General features: G+C 38.2%; 1 protein-coding gene across 2 annotated transcripts in view; it reads left to right on the forward strand.

Moving 5' to 3' along the window:
* Positions 1-8635: 8635 nt before the first annotated feature.
* CCDC169 (coiled-coil domain containing 169) overlaps positions 8636-26541 on the forward strand; it is a 72970-nt gene continuing 55064 nt past the window's right edge. The window contains exons 1-4 of one of the 2 annotated variants that reach the window (XM_074216027.1): positions 8636-8975; positions 13420-13502; positions 15024-15134; positions 15215-15255. In XM_074216027.1, coding sequence (XP_074072128.1) covers positions 8719-8975; positions 13420-13502; positions 15024-15134; positions 15215-15255 — 492 coding nt within the window. In that variant the 5' untranslated portion in view covers positions 8636-8718. Of the gene's footprint in view, positions 9085-13419; positions 13503-15023; positions 15135-15214; positions 15256-26541 lie in introns of both variants that reach the window. The other variant, XM_074216028.1, reaches the window with a different exon arrangement.

Below are 26541 nucleotides of genomic sequence, written 5' to 3' on the forward strand. Positions count from 1 at the left end.
CCAGGACATCAAAGGGAAATTCCCTTATAGGTATTGAATATCAGTGTCCAGGGAGAAGTTATGTGGGTACTCAATGTTAGTTTTACACAATAATTTCAAAAACCCAGTATACACTTATTACCTATGACAGTATTACAGTTATATGTAGAATTTCCTCCTTTTAACAGATAATAAATAAACTACATTGATCTCACATATTAATATTCCCTTTCATAAACATGAGGTGAAAAACAAAGCCTTTCACAAATTTTCTGGGCCAAAAAGATCTTGAGAATTATAACCCATTGGCAAGGTATTCATTCTCTAGTTTTTTTCTCATAACAAATCTTTACAAATGTGATAGATGAAACTTTAATTCATTCATAATTTGTTATTACAAAACAATTTAAAGTCTCAAAAAGTATAGCTTAAATTGTTCTTATACAAAGTTTACTAATTGTACACAGCATATTTCAATTGCATGTATGTTTTCTTTACTCCCTAAAACTTTACAATACAAAGAATTCTTAAGACCAATTGTTGCTAAAAAAATCCCTTCTTATGACTACAAGATTTTCTTCATACTTTTCTTAAATTCCAAAAGTCATATTCAAATTAACCTTAAATCATTTTCTTTTCAAAAGCCTAAAAAGTTTGTAAATTCTTTTTATCTGTATTAGTGCAAATCTAACTTCTCAATGCTCTCACTTAAAAGAGCTTTCTATCCTCACTGACCAACATTTCTTAATATTAGAACATTCTATATTCTGGGAATTGGAGATTCCCAACAATTTGAGATATCAAAGCAATATGTACTAATTCTTTACCTTTACTATTTATCATTACTTACTCCAGATTTTTTTTTAAGGTTTTTGCAAGGCAAATGGGGTTAAGTGGCTTGCTCAAGGCCACACAACTAGGTAATTATCTAGTGTCTGAGACTGGATCTGAACCCAGGTACTCCTGACTCCAGGGCCGGTGCTTTATCCACTGTGCCACCTAGCCTCCCCTCACTCCAGATTTTTTCCCAAATATATGAACTACATTCCAATCAGTGTAAAATATCTCCCCTTCTTTAGTTATCCTAAAGCTAACTCACAAGTCTGTCCTGACTCCCATGACTCTGGAGGGGCCATAAAACATCAGAATCCAAACTCAAACATATTTTTTACAAACCCCTTAATTCAATTTACATGTATCTTTAGATTAGCACATTATAGGATCAATAATAACATAATAAAATTAATATTTACCTAGCAATTGCTTTTATATCAAACTTTTCACTTTATGGGGTTTAATACTTTTCCAATCAATTCATTGCCAAACATTGCAAAAAGTACCAATTTAATGCAATTTTTAAATCACCCCAAACCTCATATAAACACATATTTCTCTATAGACTTATAGTTCTACACTTTCTTCTTTTCTTAGAATGATTTGTAAACCATTTCCCAAAGTTCCCAAAACACATCTTTGGTGTGCAAAGTCAAGCCTGCTTAAACCTTTTGTCTATATGCTTTTACCACTTTCCATACATAACAAATGGTTCAAAAAAAAGACCCAATTGTCTCTATGTCTGGATTTTCTTTCCAGTACTTTCAGAACGTCTTACTCAGACTATACAACTTACATTTTCCTAGATGTACTGTTCCACCATTCCTTTTCCTTTTCTTTTTTTTTTAATTTTTTTGCAAGGCAATGAGGTTAAGTGTCTTGCCCAAGGCCACACAGCTAGGTAGGTATTTAGTGTCTGAGGCCAGATTTGAACTCAGGTCCTCCTGACTCCAGGGCCCATGCTCTATCCACTGCTCCACCTAGCTGCCCCCTCCACCATTCCTTTTCATTAGCTTTTCTTGACTTTAATTCATACCATTCTGAACTAGAATCACATAGCTTATACAGCAATATAAACCACACATATGATTCCACTTTTCACAATACATTTTCCATTCCAAGGTTTTAATATTTAAACATTTCTTGATAATAACTGCTAAAATACCGGAGAAGGCAAACATTCATTCAAAAATCCCTTAGCCTAATTAGAATATTCCCTGCCCCCCTTTTTCAAATAGAATAAATTAAATAACTTTTATAGAGAGACCATCCTAGATTCTTTCTGGGGAGGGTGCTCTTCTATTCTTCAAGCCTTATAGTCCCATAATTTTCTGTAATAACTAACAATATCTGAATCTATATTGATAAATTCCTAAAGCTCTAATGATGCCATATCATTCTGGAAAAAGATTAACTATTAGTTTCCCCTATACAGGCATATCTTGGTAGCCACATTATACACTTTAGGATTAACCTCTCTTTGTCTTTCTGAAATTTATTTTCCCTATTTTCAAATTAAAATAGCATTTCTTAATTTACTAATTCTTCCTGAAGTAACTCTCTCTCCTGAAAGGGGGAGGGAGGGCAGGAACACTCTGCCAGCACAGAATCAAGAAGAACAGGAAAGAGAAGGGAACATAAACAAGGAATGGGGGGGGGGACTTCTCATACTAGTAAAATAACAGGGTGAGTAGTTTGACCGCAGTCAATTTAACACCAAAATCTATTCCTTTTTAAAATAAAAATAAAAATAAAAAATTCCTCTTGGAAGTGCTCAAGAGACAACACAGTGGAGAGGAGGAAGGGATCATATTACTCACTGTAACACAGGCAGAAAGCAGGCTCAAGGGGAGAACCACAGAGGGCATTAGATGAATACTGCCTAGAAATAAAGAGCCACAATTTAAATGAGGCAACCCAAGGAAATTTTTAGCAGAACTTGCTGACTCCCCCTCCCCCTTCCCCCCCTTTTAACAAATCAATAGAAGAACCAAACACAGAAGTAGACAATCTAAACACATAAAGACAAATGAGGCACAAACACAAATCACACAAACACAACAGAATTTTCCAAACTGACAATTTCAACACATATCAACAAACACAGGACAATGGCAAATTCCTGATGTCTCGGGATGCCATGAGGGGAGATTTCAGTGTCGCATCCGACAATCTCTCCCTCCCAAAGGCAGACCAAATGTGTTCCTTGCTATTCCAAGAGGGGACCTGGACATCATGTCTGATACAGAATTCCCCTGCAACCAAATATCTAGACCCAGAACCAGAACGTGCTTACCTCCAGAGGTGTAACAGGATTTCCACCTAGGCTGAATGGGGGATTGCAGTCAAGGAAAGGTTCATACTAAGACTATGCCTACCTGGTCCTGGGGCCCTGGAACATCATCAGGGGCCAGCTCCCCTAGGAAAGGAAGAGACAGTCCATTCAAACCTAAACTCCAGGCCCCCATGTTCTCCTTTGGTGACACAAAACACCAAGATCTTGCTGGGGCCTCCAAATGCTGAACCCAAAGGGGGAGATGGAGACCAGAATTTGATAAGTTTGGAGATCTTTATTTCCTAGGGACTGCCTGGGGATGAAGAGTACCTAAATCAGACAGTACCTGAGTGTTCAAGGGATAGGGTCTTTATAGTGTTTTGAGGGGGACAGGAGATACTGAGAGAAAGCAGGATACAGAAACAAAGACACCAGTTAATTTACTATCTTATTGTTTCAGCCACATATGGGGAAGGGGGAGGCAGTCCTGGAATCTAACAGATACAGCAAGATAATTAGACTGACAAGGGTGCTTGGTGAATCTTCAAACAATTTTATGGTTTAAAGGTCAAGCACTTGGGTCTTATCAGACTATTTTCAGACCCAAAGGCACCTAGCCAAATTTGTATTTCTAAGAAATTTCTCAGGGCCCAGAAGGATGTTGGGGACCCCTTTCTATACAGGAATTCACAAACATTGATCTTGTACTTCAAGAGAAAAAACATATCCTTAAGGAAAAAAATTAAATATTAGAGATAGCAAAATTATGTAGTACATAAGACAACTTTTTTTTTAATTGCAGGTATTAGTCTTTGAACTTTGTTTAAAGTCTACAATTCTTTCTCTGGATTCAGATGGTGTTCTCTGTCATAGATTCTCTAAAATTGTCCCTGATTGTGGCACTGATAGAATGAGCAAGTCCATTAAGATGGATCATCACCCCCATGTTGCTGTTACAGTGTACAGTGTTCTTCTGGTTCTGCTCATCTCATTCAGCATCAGTTCATGCAAATCCTTCCAGGTTTCTCTAAATTCCCATCCCTCCTGGTTTCTAATAGAACAATAGTGTTCCATAATGTACATATTCTACAGTTTCTTAAGCCATTCCACAATTAAAGGACATTCACTCAATTTCCAATTCTTTGCTACCACAGAGCTACTATGAATATTTTTGTACAAGTGATGTTTTTACCTTTTTTCATGATCTCTTCAGGGTATAGACCCAGTAGTGGTATTGCTGGATCAAAAGTATGCACTCTTTTATGGCCCCCAAAGTGATATTGCTAAAGCAAGAATATAACCAAGCCATATATCTTGATGACTTTCTCAAATAACACACAAATTCCTCTGATGGGCACTTAAAGCCCTTTTCAATCTAGCTGCAACCTATCTTGTCAGCTCAATTACGCATTACTGCCCTTCACACATTCCTAGATACAGCTACACTGACCTTCTTGCTACTTCTCACAAGGCCTCAGATGCACATCAATCTCTTTAAAACCTTAATTTCCTTCAAAGTTCAGTTCAACTACTGCCTCCTACATTGGCTTTTCTGATCTCTCCAGTTATTAGTGTCTTCTTATAAAAATTGCCTTTACTTATTTTGTATATACTTATATGTGTATAAGCTGTCCCTCTTAATAAAATATAAGCATCTAGAGAACAGGAACTGTTTTCATTTTTGTCTTTATATCCTCAATCCCTCATACATAACAGATACTAAAGAAATACTTCCCAATATATCACTTTGAAAATTGCACTTCGCTACACATATTTTCTCTACTTAGAAGATAAAATGGGATAAAATTTCCCCATTTACTTAGAAATTGAATTATAAATCTATTCTGACTTTTAAGACTCTGAAATTGGCTCCAAACTAACATCCCAGCCTTATTTCTTTCAGTTTTCCCTTATTCAGAGCTTTTAAGTCACTTATAACAATAATATTTGCTCTTTGATTTTGACCAAAATAATCATTATTTATTATATTGAGGGATATGTTGTACAAAGACATCCTTTCTCAATTGATTTTTTTCCAGAATCATTTCACCCCATGGTCTGATTTGAAAAGAAATTGGACAGGGGCGGCTAGGTGGCGCAGTGGATAGAGCACCAGCCCTGGAGTCAGTAGTGCCTGAGTTCAAATCCAGACTTAGACACTTAATTACCTAGCTGTGTGGCCTTGGGCAAGCCACTTAGCCCCATTGCCTTGCAAAAGCCTAAAAAAAAATGAAATTAGACTTCTGTTGAATGGCTGCAGGACTCTTTGAATATGGTTTCCTCTCCTGTATCAGTGAGGCACCTTGGTACTCCAACAACGCCAGGCAAAGCACTAGTATGTGACCTCCCTTGAAAAGGGGACTGTGGTGTTTCAGCAATGTTGAGTTGTGACAACACAATTAATCCAAACCTATCTCAGAAACCAAAGACTTTGGTTTCCTAGAAGCTGCCTGGGTGTGGGTGTGGGGTTCATGGGAATCATACCCTGGGAGCACTACTACATCCTTACCTGCCCTCTCCCAAAGAGATCTCTCCATTTTTTCCAACTTTATTTGGACCCTGCTTTTGCAGTGGCATCTGGTTTTGCTTTAGATGTTGCCATTCACCATCTGCCAGTATGGATGTCATCCTTTTCATTCTCCAAACACTGCCTCCTTTACTTTTCTCTCAAGCTGGCAAATCTACAAAATCTTTCCATCCACCTAGACTTTTAATTGCTCCACTCCGGTTACCTACTTACTAAATTGGATCCCCCTACCTATACCCATGGTCAGCTAATTTCAACCCCCTACCTTTCTAGATTCCTTTACTCCCTTCCAAAGTACTAATTCCCTAACCCCGTCTGTTTCTTCTGTCCCTACTCCTAGGCTCTAAAATACACAAAGCTAAAGGGAGAGATGTGTAATACACTTGTAGCAGTCAAACAATCAAATGCCAAGTTAATGAGTGGTTCACATAGATAAGTTGTCGGTATATGTATCTTCTTTGATTTCTATTTGCTACCTATTTGGATATGTGGTTTTCCTTGATAATTCCTTTACATTTGTTGGTTGTAGAACTAGCATTTGATGAAGGAAGACTTGGTACATGATTTTGTGCCTGCAGAAGATTGTGTTATCAATTCAGCCTCTGAGGTTGATTCTCTGCTGCTTGCACTAATTTTGGTCTGACAATTAACATCAAGAAAATAGAAGCTCTTCACCAACTATATATTAACATTATATTTATATGAACTATATATTGACATCCATATGTGGAACCATCAATTATAGCAAATAGAGAAATTCTGAATGCTATGGATAGGTTTACTTACCTTGGCAGCATGCTTTCCAGGGAAGCACACAAAGATGATGGGGTTGATGCATGCATTGCCTTATCTCACTGTTGGAAGACTCTGAAGCAAAGTGTGGAAAAAAAAATATTAGGCTATCTACCAAAGTGAAGGACTATGAGCAGTAGTTCTGACCTCATTGCTGTATGCCTGTGTGACCTGGATGGTCTACCAGCATCATGCCAGGAAACTGAATCCATTCAATTTGAAATGTCTTAGGAAGATTCTGAAGATCATCACCTGGTTGATTATGTAGCTCCTTTACATTCAATCTAGAATGCACAATTCTCCGATGAGCTGACATGTTGCTCAAATTCCAGAAGTACATTTTCCTAAAAAACTATTTTATGGAGAAGTCACACAAGGCAAGTGATCATTTGGAGACCAGAACCAGACTCTAATCTGTGGGTGCTTGTAGGTGTTCAAAATAAGCTAAAGATAGGGAAAGTCAGGACACAAACAGAATGTTTAATTTCAGGGGAAATGCTAGGGGAAAGGCAGAGTTCATAGACATAAAGCACAATTAGACTGGACCATGACAAAATCATTTTTAGGTCTTGAGTTATTGTTCCCAATGGCAGCTCATGTGTGGCATTCCTGAGGCCTATGGGAACAGTTCTTGTTGACTGTCTCAAATCTTAGGGATTGTGATTGCTCTAAATAATATGAAGAGTGTGGTATTGTGAGCAAGTTGAGATTTGTCAGAGGTCAGAAGAAACAATACAAGGACACTCAAGGTCACTCTGAAGAACTTTGGGCATCAATTGTGAGACATGATATTGGCACTGGACCCATAGTATGCCCATATAAAAAAAGAAACTTCTATGAGTAAAGCAGAATTGCAATAGTTAAAAAAAAAAATGTGAGCTCCAAATGTTCAGTCAGACTATTTGTGTCCAACCTGTGATAGAGCCTTTCTAGCTCAGATTGGTGTAATCAGCTACAATTGGATACACTAACTTGACTCTAACTTAGTGGTATCATTTTGATCCTCTTTCAACACAAAGGACAATGGCCAACCAATTCTAACCTGGTATTCCCTCTCTTTAAAATGTAGGGTGGCCTCAGGTTCTAACTTTCTTCTCATCCTCTCTTTCTGGCAGAAAGGGAGAGAAGAAAAAAGGATAGAGATGTCTGCCATGCTAGGCATGATGAATATCTCTTCTTACAGGAATTAAAAGTTGAGTCATATACCAGAAGGCTCACTTGACATGGGAGTCAGAAGACGGGACTTCTGTTTCCTGGTCAGTAAAATGGGGAAGCACTCCTCTCTGCCCTCATCCCACTTGTGAGAGCACCAAGCACTCAAATGTGCCATTCATACCAAATATTGACTGACCGCCAGATTAGGTTATTTTTGATTATTCTGTATCTGGTATCTTGTGGTCAAGACTTGCCCAACTCCTTCCCCATTGTCCCAGGTTGCCAAAGGAAATCAGTCAACACAACCTGGGGTCAGGGGTTTGGGGAACAGCAAACAGTTGGATTATATGAAAATATTTGGGCTACAGAAAGTCCCAATCTTAAGGAAACTGCCCACAGTGAAGGGAAATGTCCTTTGTCCTAGGATAAGCACTAGGAAGAGTGCAGGCTTTCTTCCTCTTCCTTTCCTTTTTTTTTTAATCAAAATTTCATTTTATTTTCCCAATTAACATGCTAAAGTAGTTTATCAACATTCATTCATTTGCAAATTTATGAGTTCCTTTCTTTTCTACCATCCTCCCCCTTCCCTGCCCCATCCCCATGGCAGGGAACAGTCTGGTAGCAGTTGCACATTATAATGGTGTTTAACATATTTCCACATTAGTCATGTTGTGAAAGAGGAATTAGAACTAAGGGAAAAGAAGAAAAAACTTTTGAGAAAGGAAAAACAAAAAGGCTTTTAAAAAGTGAGCCCGTTATGCTTTGCTCTGCATTCCGACTCCATAGTATTTTCCTGTGGATGGAGCGGGTCTCTCAGTATTGACCTTGAACTCTAAACTGCTGGCCCTCTTCCCTTCTTAAAGGCAGATCAAGGTCACCCCCCCCAGGTACTGTTTCGAGATTGGCTCGAGTCTGTTCAGTCAGTCAAAGTGACAGCGGCACTCGCCAATCAGGGATCAGGGAGGCGGGGCCCTATTGTCTTCGCCCGCCAATCAGGGGCCGCGGAGAACGCGGCGGAGGCCCGAGCTCGGCGCGCGCCGGCTCCCGCTCAGACTTGGGCAGTTCTCATGGGGCGCGGCGGGCGGCCGCGGCGGGAGGCCTCGGCGGTGGTGCGGCCTGTCTCGCGCTGCCCGGAGCCCCTCCCTTCCTTCCGCCCATGGACCCCTTTCTGTGCCGCCCCTGCCCGGCGCGCCCGCTCGGCTCGGCGTCTGCATCCTCGGGGGAGTTTCCGCAGACGCTGGTGGGCAGCCTGGGCAGGCCCGGCGGCCCGGCGGGCCGGGACTGGGCGGGACCCGGCTGCGTGCGCGCGGCGTCGCCCGCCGGCCATAATGATGGCGGTGCCTCGGAGGGGAGCCACCCCCGGCCTTCATCGTCCTGCACCCGCATTTTCAAACCGGCTGCTCGACCAAAAAGGTGCGGGAGCCTAGGGAGCTCAAGTTATGGGGGAAGGAAGAGGGGACACCCTGTGCAGTTGGACCACAGACCGCCTTAGGTTGGAGTTACTGGAGGAAACTCGATTGAAGTGAGTGGCAACGCCAGGAGAAGGGCCCGGACGGGGCGCCCGGGGAGCCCCCAGAGGCCGCCCCCTCCGAGCCTCAGCGCCCCCCGGGACATGAGAGCTTGGGCCGGCGGCCGCCTTGCCACCAGGCGTCACGGGCGACCCGACCTGCGGCTGCCCCTTTGAATTCGAAGCATTTCCCGCTCGCAACTAATGGCCTTATTTTAACCGGAAAATTGGGGGCATTGAGCCATTTCGTGGCCCGGGACCCCCACTGGTATCACACAATTGTAACTGGGGGGAATTTCACTTGGGGTTGCCATGGTCTGCATCGGACTGCCCCAATTTATAAATTATAGTTTCATATAGGACTAATTTCAAAGCATGGTCAGGGGATTCTTTATTTTTACTAATCTTAATCAGGATCAGAATAAATTTACCTATACCTTATAAAATATAATTTATATATATATATATACATGTATTTTATGAGATAGAGGTAGTTAAATGTATTTCTTCCCACACATGTACATGTGGAGGTGTGTATATATTTCTACCCATGAGAACTAATGAGATGATCAAATGAAGTATAGAGAGAGAGAGATGACCAAATGAAATGGTATATATAGAGAGATGACCAAATGAAATCATAGAGAGAGAGATGACCAAAATGAAGTATATAGAGAGATGACCAAATGAAATCGTATTGAGAGGTGACCAAATGAAGTAGTATATAGAAAGAGAGATGACCAAATGAAATTGTATATATATAGAGATGACCAAAATGAAGTATTATATAGAGAGATGACCAAATGAAGTAGTATATAGAGAGATGACCAATTGAAGTAGTATAGAGAGGTGACCAAATGAAATTGTATATAGAGAGAGATGACCAAGTGAAATCATATATAGAGATCACCAAATGAAACAGTATAGAGAGAGAAATGACCAAAGGAAATTGTATAGAGATGACCAAATGAAATCATATAGATGACCAAATGAAGTAGTATATATAGAGAGATGATCAAATGAAGTAGTATATATAGAGATGACCAAATGAAATCATATATAAAGAGATGACCAAATGAAGTAGTATATTTAGAGAGAGATGAACAAATGAAATATATATATATATATATATATATATATATATATATATATATATATGACCAAATGAAGTAGTATAGAGAGAGATGACCAAATGAAATCATATATATAGAGAGATGACCAAATGAAATAGTATATATAGAGAAGAGAAGCAGCCCTTTTGGGAACTCTTATCATTGGTAGGCAAGACCTGGATGAAGATTAAGCAAAGAAAAAAAAAAGATTAGAACCAGGCTGGAGTAGTATCATAGCAAGCTAGGAAGAAGATAGTATGGAGGAAAAGAGGGTAATTGACTGTATAAAAGGCTGCAAAAATATCAAGAAGGCTGAGGGTTGAAGAAAAGATTAGATTTGGCAATTAAGTCACTGCTAACTTTGGAGAGAGCAGTTTGAGTTGAATAATGAATCCAGTGAGAGGAAAGGAAGTAGAGCCATAGAATGTAGATAGCCTCCTCAAGAAGAAAGAAGAGGAGGCAGCTAGGTGACACAGTGGATAGAGCACTGGCCCTGGAGACAGGAGTACCTGGGTTCAAATCCAGCCTCAGACACTTAATAATTACCTAGCTGTGTGGCCTTGGGCAAGCCACTTAACCCCATTGCCTTCCAAAAAAAAAAGAGTCTTGAAATGATAGGAGTGAAGGGATTATGTTGAGGGGTTATGTAGAGAAGATCAGCATGTTTGTAGGCAGTGGGGAATCAACCAATTGACAGAGGGAAGATAAATAGTGCAAGAGATAATAGTGCAGATAATCTATTGGAATGGAATCACAAGTAGGGAGTAGAGGGTTGGGTTTGCCTTGACAAGAAAGACCCACCTCTTCATTTGGGACTTAAGTGGATAAATTAGTCAAAAGACATCTGGGAGATGTAAATTCACTGGAAAGGTAGGAGCTCTTGGGTGCATGACCTCATTTTTTTCTCAGTAAATATGAGAAAAGGTTCTCTGAGAGGAGCAAGGGAGGGGCAGCAATGGATATTTTAAAGATGGAAAGGTTTGGAAGAACTGCTGTGCTGAGTTGGGTTAGTGAGTTAATTAGGGTGGTATAAAAGGATTGAATTACCACAGCTAAATCCCAGTTGAGATTGTGTAATGTAAATTTGTAGTGGATCCAGCAAGCACAATACAGTGTGCTTATTTTTTCTCAGTCTTCATTCAGCAGCATGTAATTAGGATTGAAGGCAGCAGATAGTAGAAGGAATCCAAGAATCTAGGTCATGGCAAAGTAAGGTCAGAGGTAAGATAAAGGACCATCAGAGGATCAAGATGGTAAGGGGAAGAGAATATAGTTGGTGCAAGGGTGATGGCCTTGGATTAAAGTACAACACTGAGTAGACTAAGTCTACTACAAATTCTTATCTTAACTGCCCCACATTAGCACATGAAAGATTTTTTATTCTTCCTTGATTCTATTAGCACTTTTTAGCCACCTTCCCACTCCTTTCTTTTTTTTTTTTTATTAATGTCTCCTCTATCTCCATTTTAACACAAATATCTTCAACTTCTAGCTTACTCCTTTGAGGAAGAGGTAGCCCTTCTTTTTTTTCCATGGCCAACACTTCTATGTTTCCAAACCCTATGCTTCTCATCAGCAGCTTCCTAATTTCTCTGTCTCCAATTTTACCTCGTTTGTATTACGTACTCCACTCTGGCATGTGTCAAATGTTATGCCTAAAGATATATCTGGAATATATCTTTCCCTGATTAAGAAACCCAATTAGCTAGCCAGTGCCACTAGGAACAAATACACAAATACAAATTATACCCCTGTTTTGTATTAAAAAAAACATCTGCTACCCATGATTATCAAACTCATACTACCTGCTTCATACTCTCATCATTTCTATGATATTTGATTACTGAGTGTTGTTTTTCAGTTGTGTTTGACTCTTTGTAACTCCATTTGGAATTTTCTTGGCAGAGATTCTAGAGTGGTTTGTCATTGCCTTTTCCAGATTGTTTTTCCTGAGGCAAACAGGATTAAGTGATTTGCTCATGAAGATAAGTCTTTGTGATTTCAGGCCTACCTCTATCCACAGCATTACATAAGAGTAAGCTACTCTTTTCTCTAACCTCCTCTGCCTGGTCTCACCCTCATCTTCCTTGACCCTATTACTCTCATGTCTACCTCATTTCCACCTTCCCTTCCTGTCTGCCCTGCAGGATTCCCATACCACAGCAGCTTCATACTTAATTTTGAATCTCTTCTTTCTGTAATTTTTCCATCTTGAAGTACTCACAGATCTCTGGCTTCTCCTGAATGACAATACATCCTTGACTATTCCTCTCCAGTACTGGCTGCACTTCCTTTGATATGGATCACAAGTTAGGGAATTGGAGGAGGGGAGTCTGAGTACTTTTTGCTTGCCACTGGCAATTTTGGGGTCTCAACCCTTTTCTATCTTCACTGAGCAACTTCTCTTTGAAATTCAGGATCACTCTCCCAAAATTTATCACTTGATTGAGATAGCAGGATAGAGGACCCAGGTCAATTTCCCTTCTTTCTCAAGGATAACATGATAGTTATCTGTCTTCCATTTCTGTCCTTATGCTAGAAGACTTCTACATTTATGTTGAAATTCTATCAAACGATCTACCCCCTTTTCTAAATTTTCAATCCTTTTTCAAATTTTGAATTTCACTCAACCTAAAATAAGCTTAAATATCATTCCTTCTTAAAGATCGTCATTCCTTAGTTCTTGCCAACATCCACATCCATTTTTTTTAAAAAAAAGGACATTCCTCTCTATCTGACCATTTTTTTTTGCTCAAAAATCATAGGAAATCAGATATGTAGATATTTCAGAATCTTTTACAAAATGAGAGTAAATAAGTGCTGCTTTGTTGCCCACCAAATTATCCAACGAAATGCTTTACTTTCAATGGATTAGCTTTAGGACTGTTTGAGTTATGCAGCATATATTTTTCTCATATGCATATTTGATCATATGCACATTAAACAACTGAAGGGTCAGGATGAGTCCTGGATAGGTAAAATGTTACTGAACATTATTATTTTTTTTTTTTAGGTTTTTGCAAGGCAAATGGGGTTAAGTGGCTTGCCCAAGGCCACACAGCTAGGTAATTATTAAGTGTCTGAGACCGGATTTGAACCCAGCTACTCCTGACTGCAGGGCCGGTGCTTTATCTACTGCACCACCTAGCCACCCCTGAACATTACTCTTAATACAGTATTTTTCTAACACTAAATGATGATGATGAATATTATTTAATCAATTTCCTTAATTATACAGGGATATAGTGCAACTTACAACAATTGAAATAAGGAACAAGATAGTAGAATTGGAAGAAGGATTAAAAAAAGTTGATGATGAAGGTATAGTTTTCTACATATTTGCAACAAATATTACAATAACTATATTTTTGTTGGCTAATAATGTATGCAATAAAATTCAACCTCAGTAGACCTATTAGTATTTCTGCTAATATGAAAGTATTTTCTTTCATCATCTTAGGTTTCTATAATATCCCTTTATATATATATATATATATATATATATATATATATATATATATACATATATATATATACCTTTTCATCATAAATTGTTCTTATGCTTATTTTCACACTATTCTATTCTAAGTCATTTTATATTCTGTGAATACCACTTTTGTGCTTGGGCTGTATTTATTTGTTTTGTTTTCCTCCTTTCCTAATCACATATTTACTAAGTTATATGTCTTATGCCATTTCTTATGAGCCACCTTTCAAAGAACATGGAAATTGGGTTCTTTTGGTTTAAAATAAGTAATGAGTTCATTTTTTCTCATGCAAAATATTATTTCAGAGTCACACACTAGATAGTTTGTATTTGCTCATACAGACATCAATTAATTAGGAAAATTCATCTTCCCCAATGTCAAGGAACTCTCATTTTACTTTTTTTTTTTAGGTTTTTTGCAAGGCAAATGAGGTTAAGTGGCTTACGCAAGGCCGCACAGCTAGGTTTATTATTAGATGTCTGAGACCGGATTTGAACCCAGGTACTCCTGACTCCAAGGCCAGTGCTTTATCCACTATGCCACCTAGCCTCCCCTATTTTACCTTTTTTTTTTTTTAAACAAAAATTATTTATTTAAGGCAATGGGGTTAAGATCTACTTGCTCAAGGTCTAAGGCTGAATTTGAACTCAGGTCCTATTGACTCCAGGGCCAGTGCTTTATCCACTGTGCCACCTAGCTGTCCTCATTTTACCTTTTAATCTGGGGTCAGCAAGGAGTAGCATCATAACTCAGGAGGGATAGGGGAGCATCCTTTTGAAAGATGGCAGTGAAGGAGGGGGGTGGATGAAACAAAATTTTTGTGAAGTTATTATTTACAATAATCTGTGGAAGTGGGAAAAAATCTAATGCGAGGATATATCGCAGAGTTTATTTATAGGACTAGCAAGATTTCGAAACTTGGGGATATGACTTATGAGAAGATTCCCATTATAGTCCCTTGATCTTTGTACAGTGAGGATAGGAGAGAGTTTGAAGATTCAGTATTTTTACTTTATGTGTCATTCAATCTAATGATGTAAGTCGGGGAAGCTAGGTGGTGCAGTGAATAGAGCGCCGGCCTTGGAGTCAGGAGTACCTGGGTTCAAATCCAACCTCAGACACTTAATAATTACCTAGCTGTGTGGCTTTGTGCAAGCCACTTAACCCCATTGCTTTGAAAAATCTAAAAAAAAAATGATGTAAGTCAACACACAGTTTGTAGACTTATCAAAGAGCATATTTAAAATATTTTCACTTTAAATAAATTGTGGCATTTATAAATTTAAATTGAATAAAAAGTCAATATTGAAATATAAAATGGGTAATTTTGCTTTTATCCTTTTTCCTTACCAAGGTAATGAATGGAAAACTCGTTATGAAGCACAAATTGAACTTAATAATCAGTTAGAAAAGCAAATATTAAGTCTTCAAGAAAAAATGGCTAAAGTTCATGGGAATCCTTCAGGTAAAGGAGTGATTATATGATTGTCTTATGAAAACAGTGAGACTTGATTTTATATCAGTTATTGATTTGCTTTGTTGTAGATAGATTATCTTCTATTCGTGCCTATGAACGAATGCCATTGGTGAGTAAAAATAATTTTTCTTATTAAACAAAGGGAAAATTTGGACGTAAATGATTTTGGATAACTTCACAAAGAATAAAAGCAATTGTCCAAAATACAATTTCAACTATATATGCATCGCATAAATTCTCCTTATTTTTAGTACAATAAAGCCTATACATTTTAATGTCTCTTAAGAGTTTGGAAAGTTAGGTTCAAAGTAAATAATCTTTCTTGGAACAATATCCCCATCTTGTGTACGTTTTGGAAATTGCTATTAGAGCTACTTCAAATTTCAATGGTTTTTTTTTTGTTGTTGTTGTTCCTAGAGGTAGAAATTTGTGCTGATTATTTCAGCAGTTTTAATTTACAATACCATACTATAGAATGCCAATTATAGATTTTTTTAAAAATCCTTATAAAATATTCATAGAGATTGGTGGCAGGGCAAACCATGTTTTTGAAATTATTTATTGTAATGAAAAAGATTTTAGGGGGTTTTTTTGTAAATTAATAGTAAAATAAAACAGTATTAAGTTGGTGATTGAGAATTAAAATTATCTTACTATATTTAAGAAGTAGTTATAATTAAATGAAATAAAGTAAGGACATATTAACTTGGGGACTGGAGACAAATTCAGAAATATATGAGTGATTATTGGTAATATGTTTTAAATACGTTTTTAAATGGCTAAAAACTGTTAGTGCTGGGAACATTGATATAAAACTGGTATAAACTCAGGGTGAGGCCACAACAGGAGAGATGAATGAGCATATCATTATAACCAATCAACAGGCATTATATTTTCCCCTACATGACTCTGCCCCTCCAAATTTTCCTTTTTCTCTTGAGGATACTACCCATCCTTCCAGGTATCCAGGTTTGCAACATTGTAGTTAACCTTATCTCTTTCTTCTCCCTCAACTCTAATATCCAGTTTTCTAGTCTTGTTGATTGTACCTTCAAAGGAACCCATCCCCTTCACTTTTGTAGCATCCTCCCTAATTGGGTCATCATTCCTTTTGTCTCCATTGTGGTAATAGCCTTCTCATTGATATCTCTGATTTCCATTCTTCCCCCTTTCCAATCTATCCAAACACAAATCTAACCATGTTATTCCCTACTCAGAAATTTTCAGTGGCTTCTAATTGCTTCTATGATGAAATATAAACTCTTCAATCTGGCATTTAAAGACCAGTACAGTTTTTAATTCCCATTTAACTCTTGTAGTCTTATTTAAAATCACTCCTCTTCGTTGCTATACTCTTCATTATAGTCTGAGTAACTGCATACTCTTTTCCATCGAGGCCATTTCATTTTCTGACTCTGGACCTCTGCCCAGATGGACTTCAGTGTCTTCACATCTTCCTCATAGAATCCATTTCTTCCTTTAGCTTGGGTCCTTCCTCCACAAGGCCTTGGCAAATTTCTTCAGTTCTTAGTATTCTCTACTTTTTTGTAATTATTTTGTTTTGTTGTTCAGTTGTTTTCAGTCATGTGCAACTCTTTGTGATCCCATTTTGAGGTTTTCTTGGCAAAGTTACTGGAGTGGCCTGCCATTTCCTCCTCCAATTCATTTTACATGAGGCAAAAAGGATTAAGTGACTGTCCCAAGGTCGTAAAGCTAGTAAGTGTCTGAGGCCAGATTTGATCTCAGAAGACGAGTCTTCCTGATTCCAGGCCTGGCATGCTATCAACTGTGCCATCTAGCTGCCCAATTGTTTTGTAATAACTTAATTGAATGAAGTGAACGGAGTTGGAAGGGAAGTCACTGGACTTGGCTTTACAACATGATTGCCCATTATGATCTCTACGACCTCAGCAAGACTTCTGAACTCTTAAAAGAGCATATTGGTTTTTTTAATTGGTATATTATGTTGGTATATTATAGGGGCACACATTGGTTTATTTTTGTCTGTGTCTCTACAAAGTACTTGTGCACAGGAGATTATCTGTATATAACAAGTGCTTATTATTATTTGTTGAATTGAATTTTTTTGCAGGGGCGGGGGTGTCCTTGTCTACCTGAGTGTGATCTAGGATGTGTCACTGAAGTAATTCAGAAATTGCAGGGGACCCACCCCAGGAAACAGAAGATTAATGGAGAACTTCCAAGGCCTTGCTGTTGACCACATGCTCCTTCTAAATGGAGTACCCCAAAGTTACCATCCAAGTGTTTGTGGATGCTGCCTAGCTAGTTTGGGGAGCTCTCTCAGATTCACCATGATTTCTGACTTTGTGGTTGTGAGATGAGCACTTGCCAAATATGGTGAGGTTTCTTACTTGGGTCCAATTGGGTCCAAGAGGGGAAATCAAAGGAACAGTGCCATTAGAGTGGGTGGCCCACACTTGACTAGTGTAGGTGATAAAGGGATTGTTATATAAGGAAACACTATGGTTTCACACCTATAAATATGTCATCAGCAAGAAGAGTCTTTTAATTACTTAGTTGATATGGCTGGGTCAGGAAAATAAGAGGCACTATCTCTAGAGAGAGAATGGTCATAAAGGACAAAAAAAACCATGATACACCAGGACACCATCTCAAGGTGAGCCATCAAGACCAAAAGAGAAGCCACTTCAGATCTAGGGTGGAAACTTGAGCCAAAAAAGATGAATCAAGGAGTAGAGCCACTTCAGGAAGTTTTCTTAAATGTTAACTCCTCAAAGGGGAAATACTTAAGAACAAATAACTGAAGTAAAGCTGTGCAATAGAGTTATGGTTAGGTAGGTTGTGCAGTAGTTAAGAGTGCTAGACCTGAAGATAGGAAGACTCATCATCCTGAATTCAATCTGACCTCATATATTGGGTAAGTCTCTGTGTGCCTCATGTATTATGAGCTGTAGAAGTGGTAAACCACTTCAGTATCTTTGTCAAGAAAATCCCAGGAGGGTCAGAGTCAGGCACAACTAAAAAGCAATTGAACAAGTATAGTTCTGAATCATACAGTAGCATGTGTAAACCTTGCTATGGAGACAGAAACTCAAGTGGATACTAAACCAAAATTTGCCAGGTGTGATGACAGATTTGTGCTTGAGTTTCAGATATGGAAAAAAAAACAGGTGGTTTTAATGTTATAGGCAGTTGCATAGGCAGAGTTGAATAGCATGCCTCATTTCTGGGAATCTTTTCTTTTATTCCTTCTTCCAGTCATCTAATCAACTAGGTAGTATAGTGGATAGAGTGCTGGGCCTCAAATCAGGAAGACTTGATTTCAAATTCAGCCTCATACATTTACTAGCTTATTGAGCAAGTCACTTAAAAACTTCTATTTACCTCTGTTTCCTCAATTGTAAAATAAGGGTCATGATAGCAACTCCCTTGCAGGATTTTCGTGGTGATCAAGTGAGATAATATTTGTGCCACATATAGTTCCATATATATATATATATATATATATATATATATATATATATATGTAATTAGCTATTGCTATCATCATCACCACCACCATCACTTCTTCTAAGACTTTGATGGGCTATTGTTTCTGTAGCCAGATGGAGTAGTCAGACAACTGAGATACCAAAGAAAATGCAGAGAACTGAGAACACTAGTGGGTGAGAGAAGGGGGGGTAGGACTTAGGCTCACCTTTGTTCCAGGATGAGGAGCAGCTCCTATTAATTGTCCAACCTCTGCAAGTTTTATGTCTCCATTTTTACTAAAAGGGGAAGGTATTAAAGAGAAAAGAATAAATTTCTCTTTCAATGAGAAAGAGAAGGATTATAACTTAGTTGTAAATATGTCCCTAGACCTAGGTAAGGATAAGACCTTCAGGCATCAAGCCTGGGAAAGGTGGTTCTGTATTATTAGTGAGATAGTATTAAAGCCTACTTTTTAAAGAAAATATACTTGTCTGAACCCTAAATATACAGGACTTTTCCCATGTTGTTTTGGGATTGCCTGCCAAGATTTCCTTGATCTGAGGGAAATCTCTGCCCATATGAAAGGCCTGTTAAATTCAGAGTCCTCTCCATTTTCACCTGATACTGGTGAAGCTGTACATTAGTGCCTAAATCAATCATCATGGTCTGGAAACCGAAAGAGCTTGGCCTAACGATCCTGTCCATTACAACTGGGACTTTGCTCAATAATTAGATCAATCAGTAATATAAAGCAACGGGGCATTATTTAATACATTTTAACTCAGAGAATAGAAAGCTTCATAGTCTTAATGTGAGACCCCTAAAAGTAGGTATATCAAAAGGGAGATCAGTATAACCTAGTAATACAGCTATGGTAGGGCAGAAGTGAAAATTCACCATATTTGGCAAGTGCTCATCTCACAACCACAAAGTGGGAAGGTATACAACCAGAGATGTTCCCTGACACTCAGGCTTAATGATCTTCAGACCACAGTGGGGAGGAGTCCACAGGAGTGTTTTGAGGAAAGGTGAAGTGTCCTGGACTTGGTACATGTTTATAGCATGTTCTATGGACAAGTCTCTTGGTGCTGTCATCACTCATGCCTCATATCAGCTCAGTACTTCAGATTAGGGTTAGGGATGTTTGTTGGAGGAGGGGCAGGGTCTGAACTGATAAATGTAATGAGGATCTAGTGGATGGTCATACAGCCTCTATGCAAAGAATACTAGGAAGCTTGCTTATGAGAGAATCACAGACAATGCTATGTGAGGGAGGTACCTGGTAAAGACCTAGAAATCTGTGTAGGGGCAGCTAGGTGGCACAGTGGATAGAGCACCGGCCCTGGAGTCAGGAGTACTTGAGTTCAAATCTGGCCTCAAACACTTAATAATCACCTACCTGTGTGGCCTTGGGCAAGCCACTTTAACCCCATTGCCTTGCAAAAACTAAAAAAAAAAAAAAAAAAAGATCTGTGTAGAGGTTTCTTACTTGGGTCCAATTGATTGTCCATGTATTGAAGAGAAGGCTCTTGGGTTCCAAGGCATTCAGAAAGAGCTGTCATCTTCTGTTACTTCCTTTCTTTGACTCATTTGGTTTCATTTGGTGACTCCTTTTCTCAGAGGAACTGGTAAGAAACCATGCCTTCTCTCTCTTTTGAAAGTCATGTGGTCATCCTGATAAATAAGCCTGAGTCCTTGGCTTTTATTATTATTGTTTTCCAGTCTGGGTAAAGGTGGTAGAGCCTCAGAACCTAGTGGTAGCAATGGATTGGAATGGCACACTGGCATCCCAGTGTTCCAGAGCCTGGGGTCCACAACCAGGGCAGCATCAGTATTCATCTGGACATGAACTTTAAAAGGATCAAGGTTAGTAGGAAATGAAATAAGTTTTGAAGATAAGTTTTGAAGCTACTCCCCTAGAGACTGAGGTAATGCTGGGTAGACTATGCCCTGGAGGTATTGGGAGAAATTTTGTATGTTTGCTCTTTATATTTTTGAAGTAAATATCCCTTTTTAAAAGCTATATGATGAGTAGTCATTAAATGGAATTAGAGTGTTATCACAGGTTCTTGACAGTAGGGAATACATAGCCATCACAGGCTTGAACCAATGGAATAGAGAAAAGAGACACCCCAAGCCCTTAGGGCAGCCTAGGTTGATACCCTAGATTCCTGATGGAGAGGTGTAAATGGCCTTAGCCTGATGGGTGGGACCAGAGGGATAGGTTAAAAGCTGGAATTTTCTAGTGTGAAAGATTTTAGGCAATTCAAGGACTCCATAAAAAACAATGGAATGGAGGAAAAACTGTCAAAAATGAGTCTAGTGAATCAGAGACTTCATGGGAGACTACAATCATGGCCCAGGATTGAGACTGAAGGCCAAGGAACAGAGGTGACATAGGGTAGAAAATTGAGAGCGTGCCACTGTCAACATGTCAGGCCTAGTGACCAGATTCCCATATAATGCTCCAGGAACAATGGTTGAAGATGCAACTTGTTTTGAACTCCTGGCCACTGGCATTATATGTAATTCATGTCTGGTGTGTAAAACGTCATCAAATGTTCCATATTGCCAGTGACTTTTCTGTTTAGTCTATTGCTTTTTTTTTTTTGAAAGGCAAATGGGGTTAAATGGCTTGCCCAAGGCCACACAGCTAGGTAATTATTAAGTGTCTGAGACTGGATATGAACCCAGGTACTCCTGACTCCAAGGCCGGTGCTTTATCCACTACGCCACCTAGCCACCCCTAGTCTATTGCTTTCAATGAACAACTTATGTGATGCTTTGTGTTTTATATACACTGCATGTGGCCTCTGAAGTTGGTTTAATGTAATGTCCACCTTTTTCTTAAGACATGTTTTGTCCTATATTTCCATTTGTACTGAGTGTCTGCCATACTGATCTCTCCTACCTGGGAGTTTTTATCATGTGAGGAACACCCAGTGTAGGAACTTCTTCCACTAATGGCAGATTAGAAACTTGTTTGTAGGGCAGAGTCTTCAGGGAACTACCTGAGACACTTCAAAGTTGCAAGGGTGCTGGAGACAGGAAAATGCATTTTCCTGAGATCAAATCTGGTTTCAGGCACTCGCTAGCTATGTGACCCTGGGCAAGTCACTTAACCCTGTTTGCCTCAGGTTCCTCAACTATGAAATAAACTAGAGGAGGAAATGGCAAACCACTCCAGTATCTTTGCCAAGAAAACCCCAGGAGGATCATAGAGAGAGTTGGACATCACTGAAAAATGACTGAACAACAACTGAAAGATGTTAACTACATTTCTGAAAATGTGCAGTAATTTTGCAGGAGGAAGATTGTAAGGGTTAGAAAAGGGTTGTAAAAGCTTTGCTTTGTTGATAGGGTAGAGTTTGTCTCTGCCTCCCATGTGCAGTATTTCTAGTGCCTCCTTGAGATTTATTTAAATTTCAGATCAATTTTCACAGTTAAGGATTAGTTAACAGGTGGATTTAAAGAGCATAAGAAAATGGATGCATGTTTATCATCCCTATCCTTAGAAACACTATGCAGGAGGGAATAGGGTGGGTAGCATTCTGAGTTAGAAATGGAATTCCACTGTCTTATCTAAGTAATGTCTGGGCACCTTCCATTGAGAAGGCTCTCTCTGAATTCCTCTAGCTAGCTGCCTGAGCAAACTTTTTGTCCACCAGCCAAATTAATTTTAAGACTAATAGGTTAGAGCCTGAGGCACGTTGGCCCAAGAAATATCACTCTTAAGAGATTAATGACAGTCTCCAAGGCAGTAGCATAATAGCAACAGTTTCTTAGGCACAGATGAGTTGCCTTCAGTGGATGACCTGCAGAAGTAGAGTAGACTGGTCTAAGCTTTGGAATTGGAGATGGAACCAACATCCAGACAGAGCCTGGCTGGACATGTTTCCTCAACACAAAGCAGATGATGCTGAAATCCAAACTTCTCCACTTTGGAATCTCAACTGTGTATTTGTAGCCTTACCCCAGCAGTGGATAAATCTGCAGGAGAGCAAACATTTCTTTGTGGTGGCTGAGGATGATTCTGTGGCATGTCTTTTCCTCTTATTTTTATGTTCAGTTGCAATTAAAGTATTTTTTCTTTGATGTATTCTTTCTTCCTAGTCTGTGGGGAAAAGAGACTGCCAAACTTGAACCATTATCCTTCACACTGAGCTCAGCCACCATAGGATTCCAGAGTTGAGTAAGATACATGTTATATTCTATTCCTGTGGACAGGATGAAGACATATAAGCTAGTATAGCTTAGGTGGATTCAGATTTGGATAAATGTCTGAATCTAAAGAGCACTTAGTCATTAATGGTTCCATGGCAGCTTGAGAGGTGTCCAGTTGAGTCCTCAAAGATCTTTGCTTTGACCTATTTAACTTTTTTCCTTATTACTTGGATTAAGGCTTAGTTGATATGTTTATTAGATTTCAGATGTTATAAAACTCAAAGGAAGACATAGCTTTAGTGATTTTAGGCAAAAAAAATTCCAGATTTCTTCTCCCAAGTGGAGATGGAAAAAGCCAATTGGACTTTTCCAACCCCTTTCTATTCATATCAATTATTTCTAATGATCAGAATTGTGAAACCAAGTCTCTATTAATTCCAGATCTTAAAAAAATTTCCAATCCAGCAAGAAGCACCAGACTGAACCCCAAGCAGGAACCCAGTCATGGTTGCTATTATAGTTCTACTCAGGGTTGGCTTAAGATTACTTAACATTCATGTATATTTCCTAACTTTGGCCTAGCCTGATTAGCCACCCTGGGGACTACTCCCCTGTGATTTTTTTTGAAATGTTGCCAATACCTAGTTTGTAGAATTTATAAAGTAGAAACTATTTGTTCATTTTAAAGCACATTTTCTTTACATTGTGACATAAAGCAATTCATTGAAATGTTTTCCCTTGGGTTCTAGCAAAAAAGTATTTTATGATCTCGCCTGAATTGAGAAAATTTCTCAGAATTGTAGCTATGTTTCCTTAAGAGAAGGCAACTAGAGTTAGAGACTTGTGGTGTCTTAGATACCACTGGTTTGACTAAATTTATTCCTAATGATGAAGAAAAGAGTTCTTTGCCACTGTGCCAGCCATTTGTTGCCAGCGAGGTTCCACTCTTGCACATATGCTGGATTCCCAAGTATGAGGCATACCCAGAGACAGACATAGCTTAATACACACCTGTCAGTTGACAGGTGGTAGACATAGCAGCAGCCTCAGCTTGCCTCCTGGAGCAAGGTTGTCTCAGGAGTCACTGGGTTCAGATTCTCTTCAGATGTCATCAGTCAGCTGGAAGCCAATTAATTGTGACCTCAAAAGTCAATAACAGTTTATAAACCATTGTCCTAGTAAATATCTAGGTTCATTTTCATTTTTTTCTTAAATTTTCAAGTATAAAATAAAAAAATTAGTGACCACAAGGGGGCACTTGGTGTTTATCTAAGTGAATTTTAATTCTTCACACTTTTATTGTTGTTTGAATATTTAGAACTCTTATTTAGAGCATTGGGTTATTGTTTATTGTTTTTCTCCAAAACTGTTGTAAAGATATGCTCAATTTCACATTAAATATTAATTCTTGTATTATAATAATAATATTGTATTAATTTGGAAGTTTGTCTAAAAATGAAAATACTGTATACATAGGAACAGAATAACAATCTCACCTTTTTCTTTTTGTCCAAATTAGTAAGTAGTGCTTTACACAGAATAGTGATTTAATAAAGTCTGGATTTTTTTGTTTGATTTAATTTAATTTCAGTTGCATCTTTGACATAAATCCCCTTGCTAGTTAAAACATAAATTCATTTATAAAATCTTTTTGGAGAATGATGGTATAAAATAATGCCATCCCAACTTCCATAAAATATCAAGAAGCAAATAAAGAGGAAAAATGTTTGAGGAAAGTTTGGTCAGATACTTAAGTAATCAAAGTCCTTCAGAGAAAATTTAAGGATGTAGCTGGAAATGATGAGAAATGGAAAAGCCCATAGCAAACTGATTCATTATAATTTTCAAGGAATTATTGGATAAAATTTATTACCATCTATTCTAAGTTATTAATTCTCCTTGCCATTCTTTCCTCTTTAGTTGTCACTTCCTTTTAACATAAATTTTATATATCTCATATCATTTCTTCCAGGTACACACCTAGTCCTTTAAGCCATGATATTCTTTTCTCTGAGCCTCTACTTATACTTATAGAATTATTCTCCTCTTTTGGGTTTTCCTATTGGTTTCTAGCAATTCATCGTATTTTTTTACTTAATATATTCTTCTGCTTACTTACATCTCCTATTGTTTCCGGATTGAGGATTTGTTCTTAGGTCATACTTGGCATAGTAGCACATACACTTAGATAGTTTGGGCAGGTCCTGCTTGGTACTGGATGTGGTGACCTTGACCTTTGCAGGAATTCTCCTGGATTTTAGCTCAGTCTTCTGCTAGCTCAGTTGGTTCCTCTTGGATTCTTTGATGCCTTGTTCAAAAACCTGGAACTAGTTCTTGGCTCTGCTGCTTGGGTTCTGGTCTAGCCCTATCTCCTGCTCTCAGTTCACAAGATTTGTTTTCTATATATCCTGGCTTGTCTCCATTTAAGAATTTCTACAGAAATTTTGACCATTTTCTTTGTGTGTGTGTGTGTGTGTGTGTGTGTGTGTGTGTGTGTGTGTGTGTGTGTGTGTGTGTGTGTGTTTGTGTGGGTTAAACTGAACTGTTGTTCTTTTTTTCTTTATCATTGTTCTTTCTGTGTATTTTTAGACCTTTATTTAGTGTTTGGGGGAGACCTGAACTTTCCTGGGTCCTAATTTGCAGCCATTTTTCCATGACCTGTAACAAACTTTTTATATGACCATGGCCCAGTAATACTACTACATTTGAATTAATTTAATATCTGGGGTCTTGAATAAAAGTAGAAATGGCACTGAAGAAAACAATGATAGGAAAAGCAAATTGATTAGACTAGGTATACACAAAAGAGAGCTATTTGGAAATGAAATCATCATGTTGACACTAAGAAGATTTGAAATAGAGGAAGATACCAGAGGCATGGAAAAATTTCAGATCTTATTATTACTCCCTAAAATCCATCTGATAGAATCTTTCTACCTACCTACCTACTCATATGACTTTCACATTTATATAACATTTTTGTGAGGATAATTTACATGTACACAAAAGTATCGTTGATAAAGATACCAGAAAAGCAAATTTTCACAAATGACTTTTGTTGTTCAGTTGTTTTTCCAGACCTGTCTGACTCTTTGTGACCTTATTTGGGATTTTCTTGGCAAAGAAACTGAAACAGTTTGCCATTTCCTTCTCCAGCTCATTTTACAGATGAGGCAAAGAGGGTTAATTTTCTTAACCAGAGTCATACAGCTGGTGAGTGGCTAAGGCCAAAACTGAACTCAGATCTTCCTGATTCCAGCCCTGGCACTCTATCCACTGTGTCACCAGCTGCCTCATATATCACAAGTGATATTCTATAGCAAATATTTGCAGTCACTTTATATATATATATATATATATATATATATATATATATATTTAGAAAATACAAGATTTTAATATTATTATTATTGATCTTTATAATTTCCAAGCTTTTATTTTGTCTTTAATATCACTTCTATTTTCACTTTCCTTGCTCAGTAAGCATTACAAAATATAAAATAGACAGTTTTGATGATACAAAATTTAAGTTTTTGTACAAACAAAACCAGAAGAAAAGGAGAAAAAAATTAGCAAGTATATCTGCTAAATCCTCATTTCTCAAATACATAGAGAACTGAGTCAAATTTATAAGAATACTAGTCATTCCCCAATTGATAAATAATATTCAAAGGATGTGAGCAAAAAGTTTTCAAAGATAATCTATAATCATATGAAAAAATGCCCTAATCACTATTGATTAGAAAAATACAAATTGAAAACAACTCGAGGTATTACT

The sequence above is a fragment of the Macrotis lagotis genome, chromosome 1 (genome assembly GCF_037893015.1).
Source record: "Macrotis lagotis isolate mMagLag1 chromosome 1, bilby.v1.9.chrom.fasta, whole genome shotgun sequence".
Taxonomy (NCBI): Eukaryota; Metazoa; Chordata; class Mammalia; order Peramelemorphia; family Peramelidae; genus Macrotis; species Macrotis lagotis.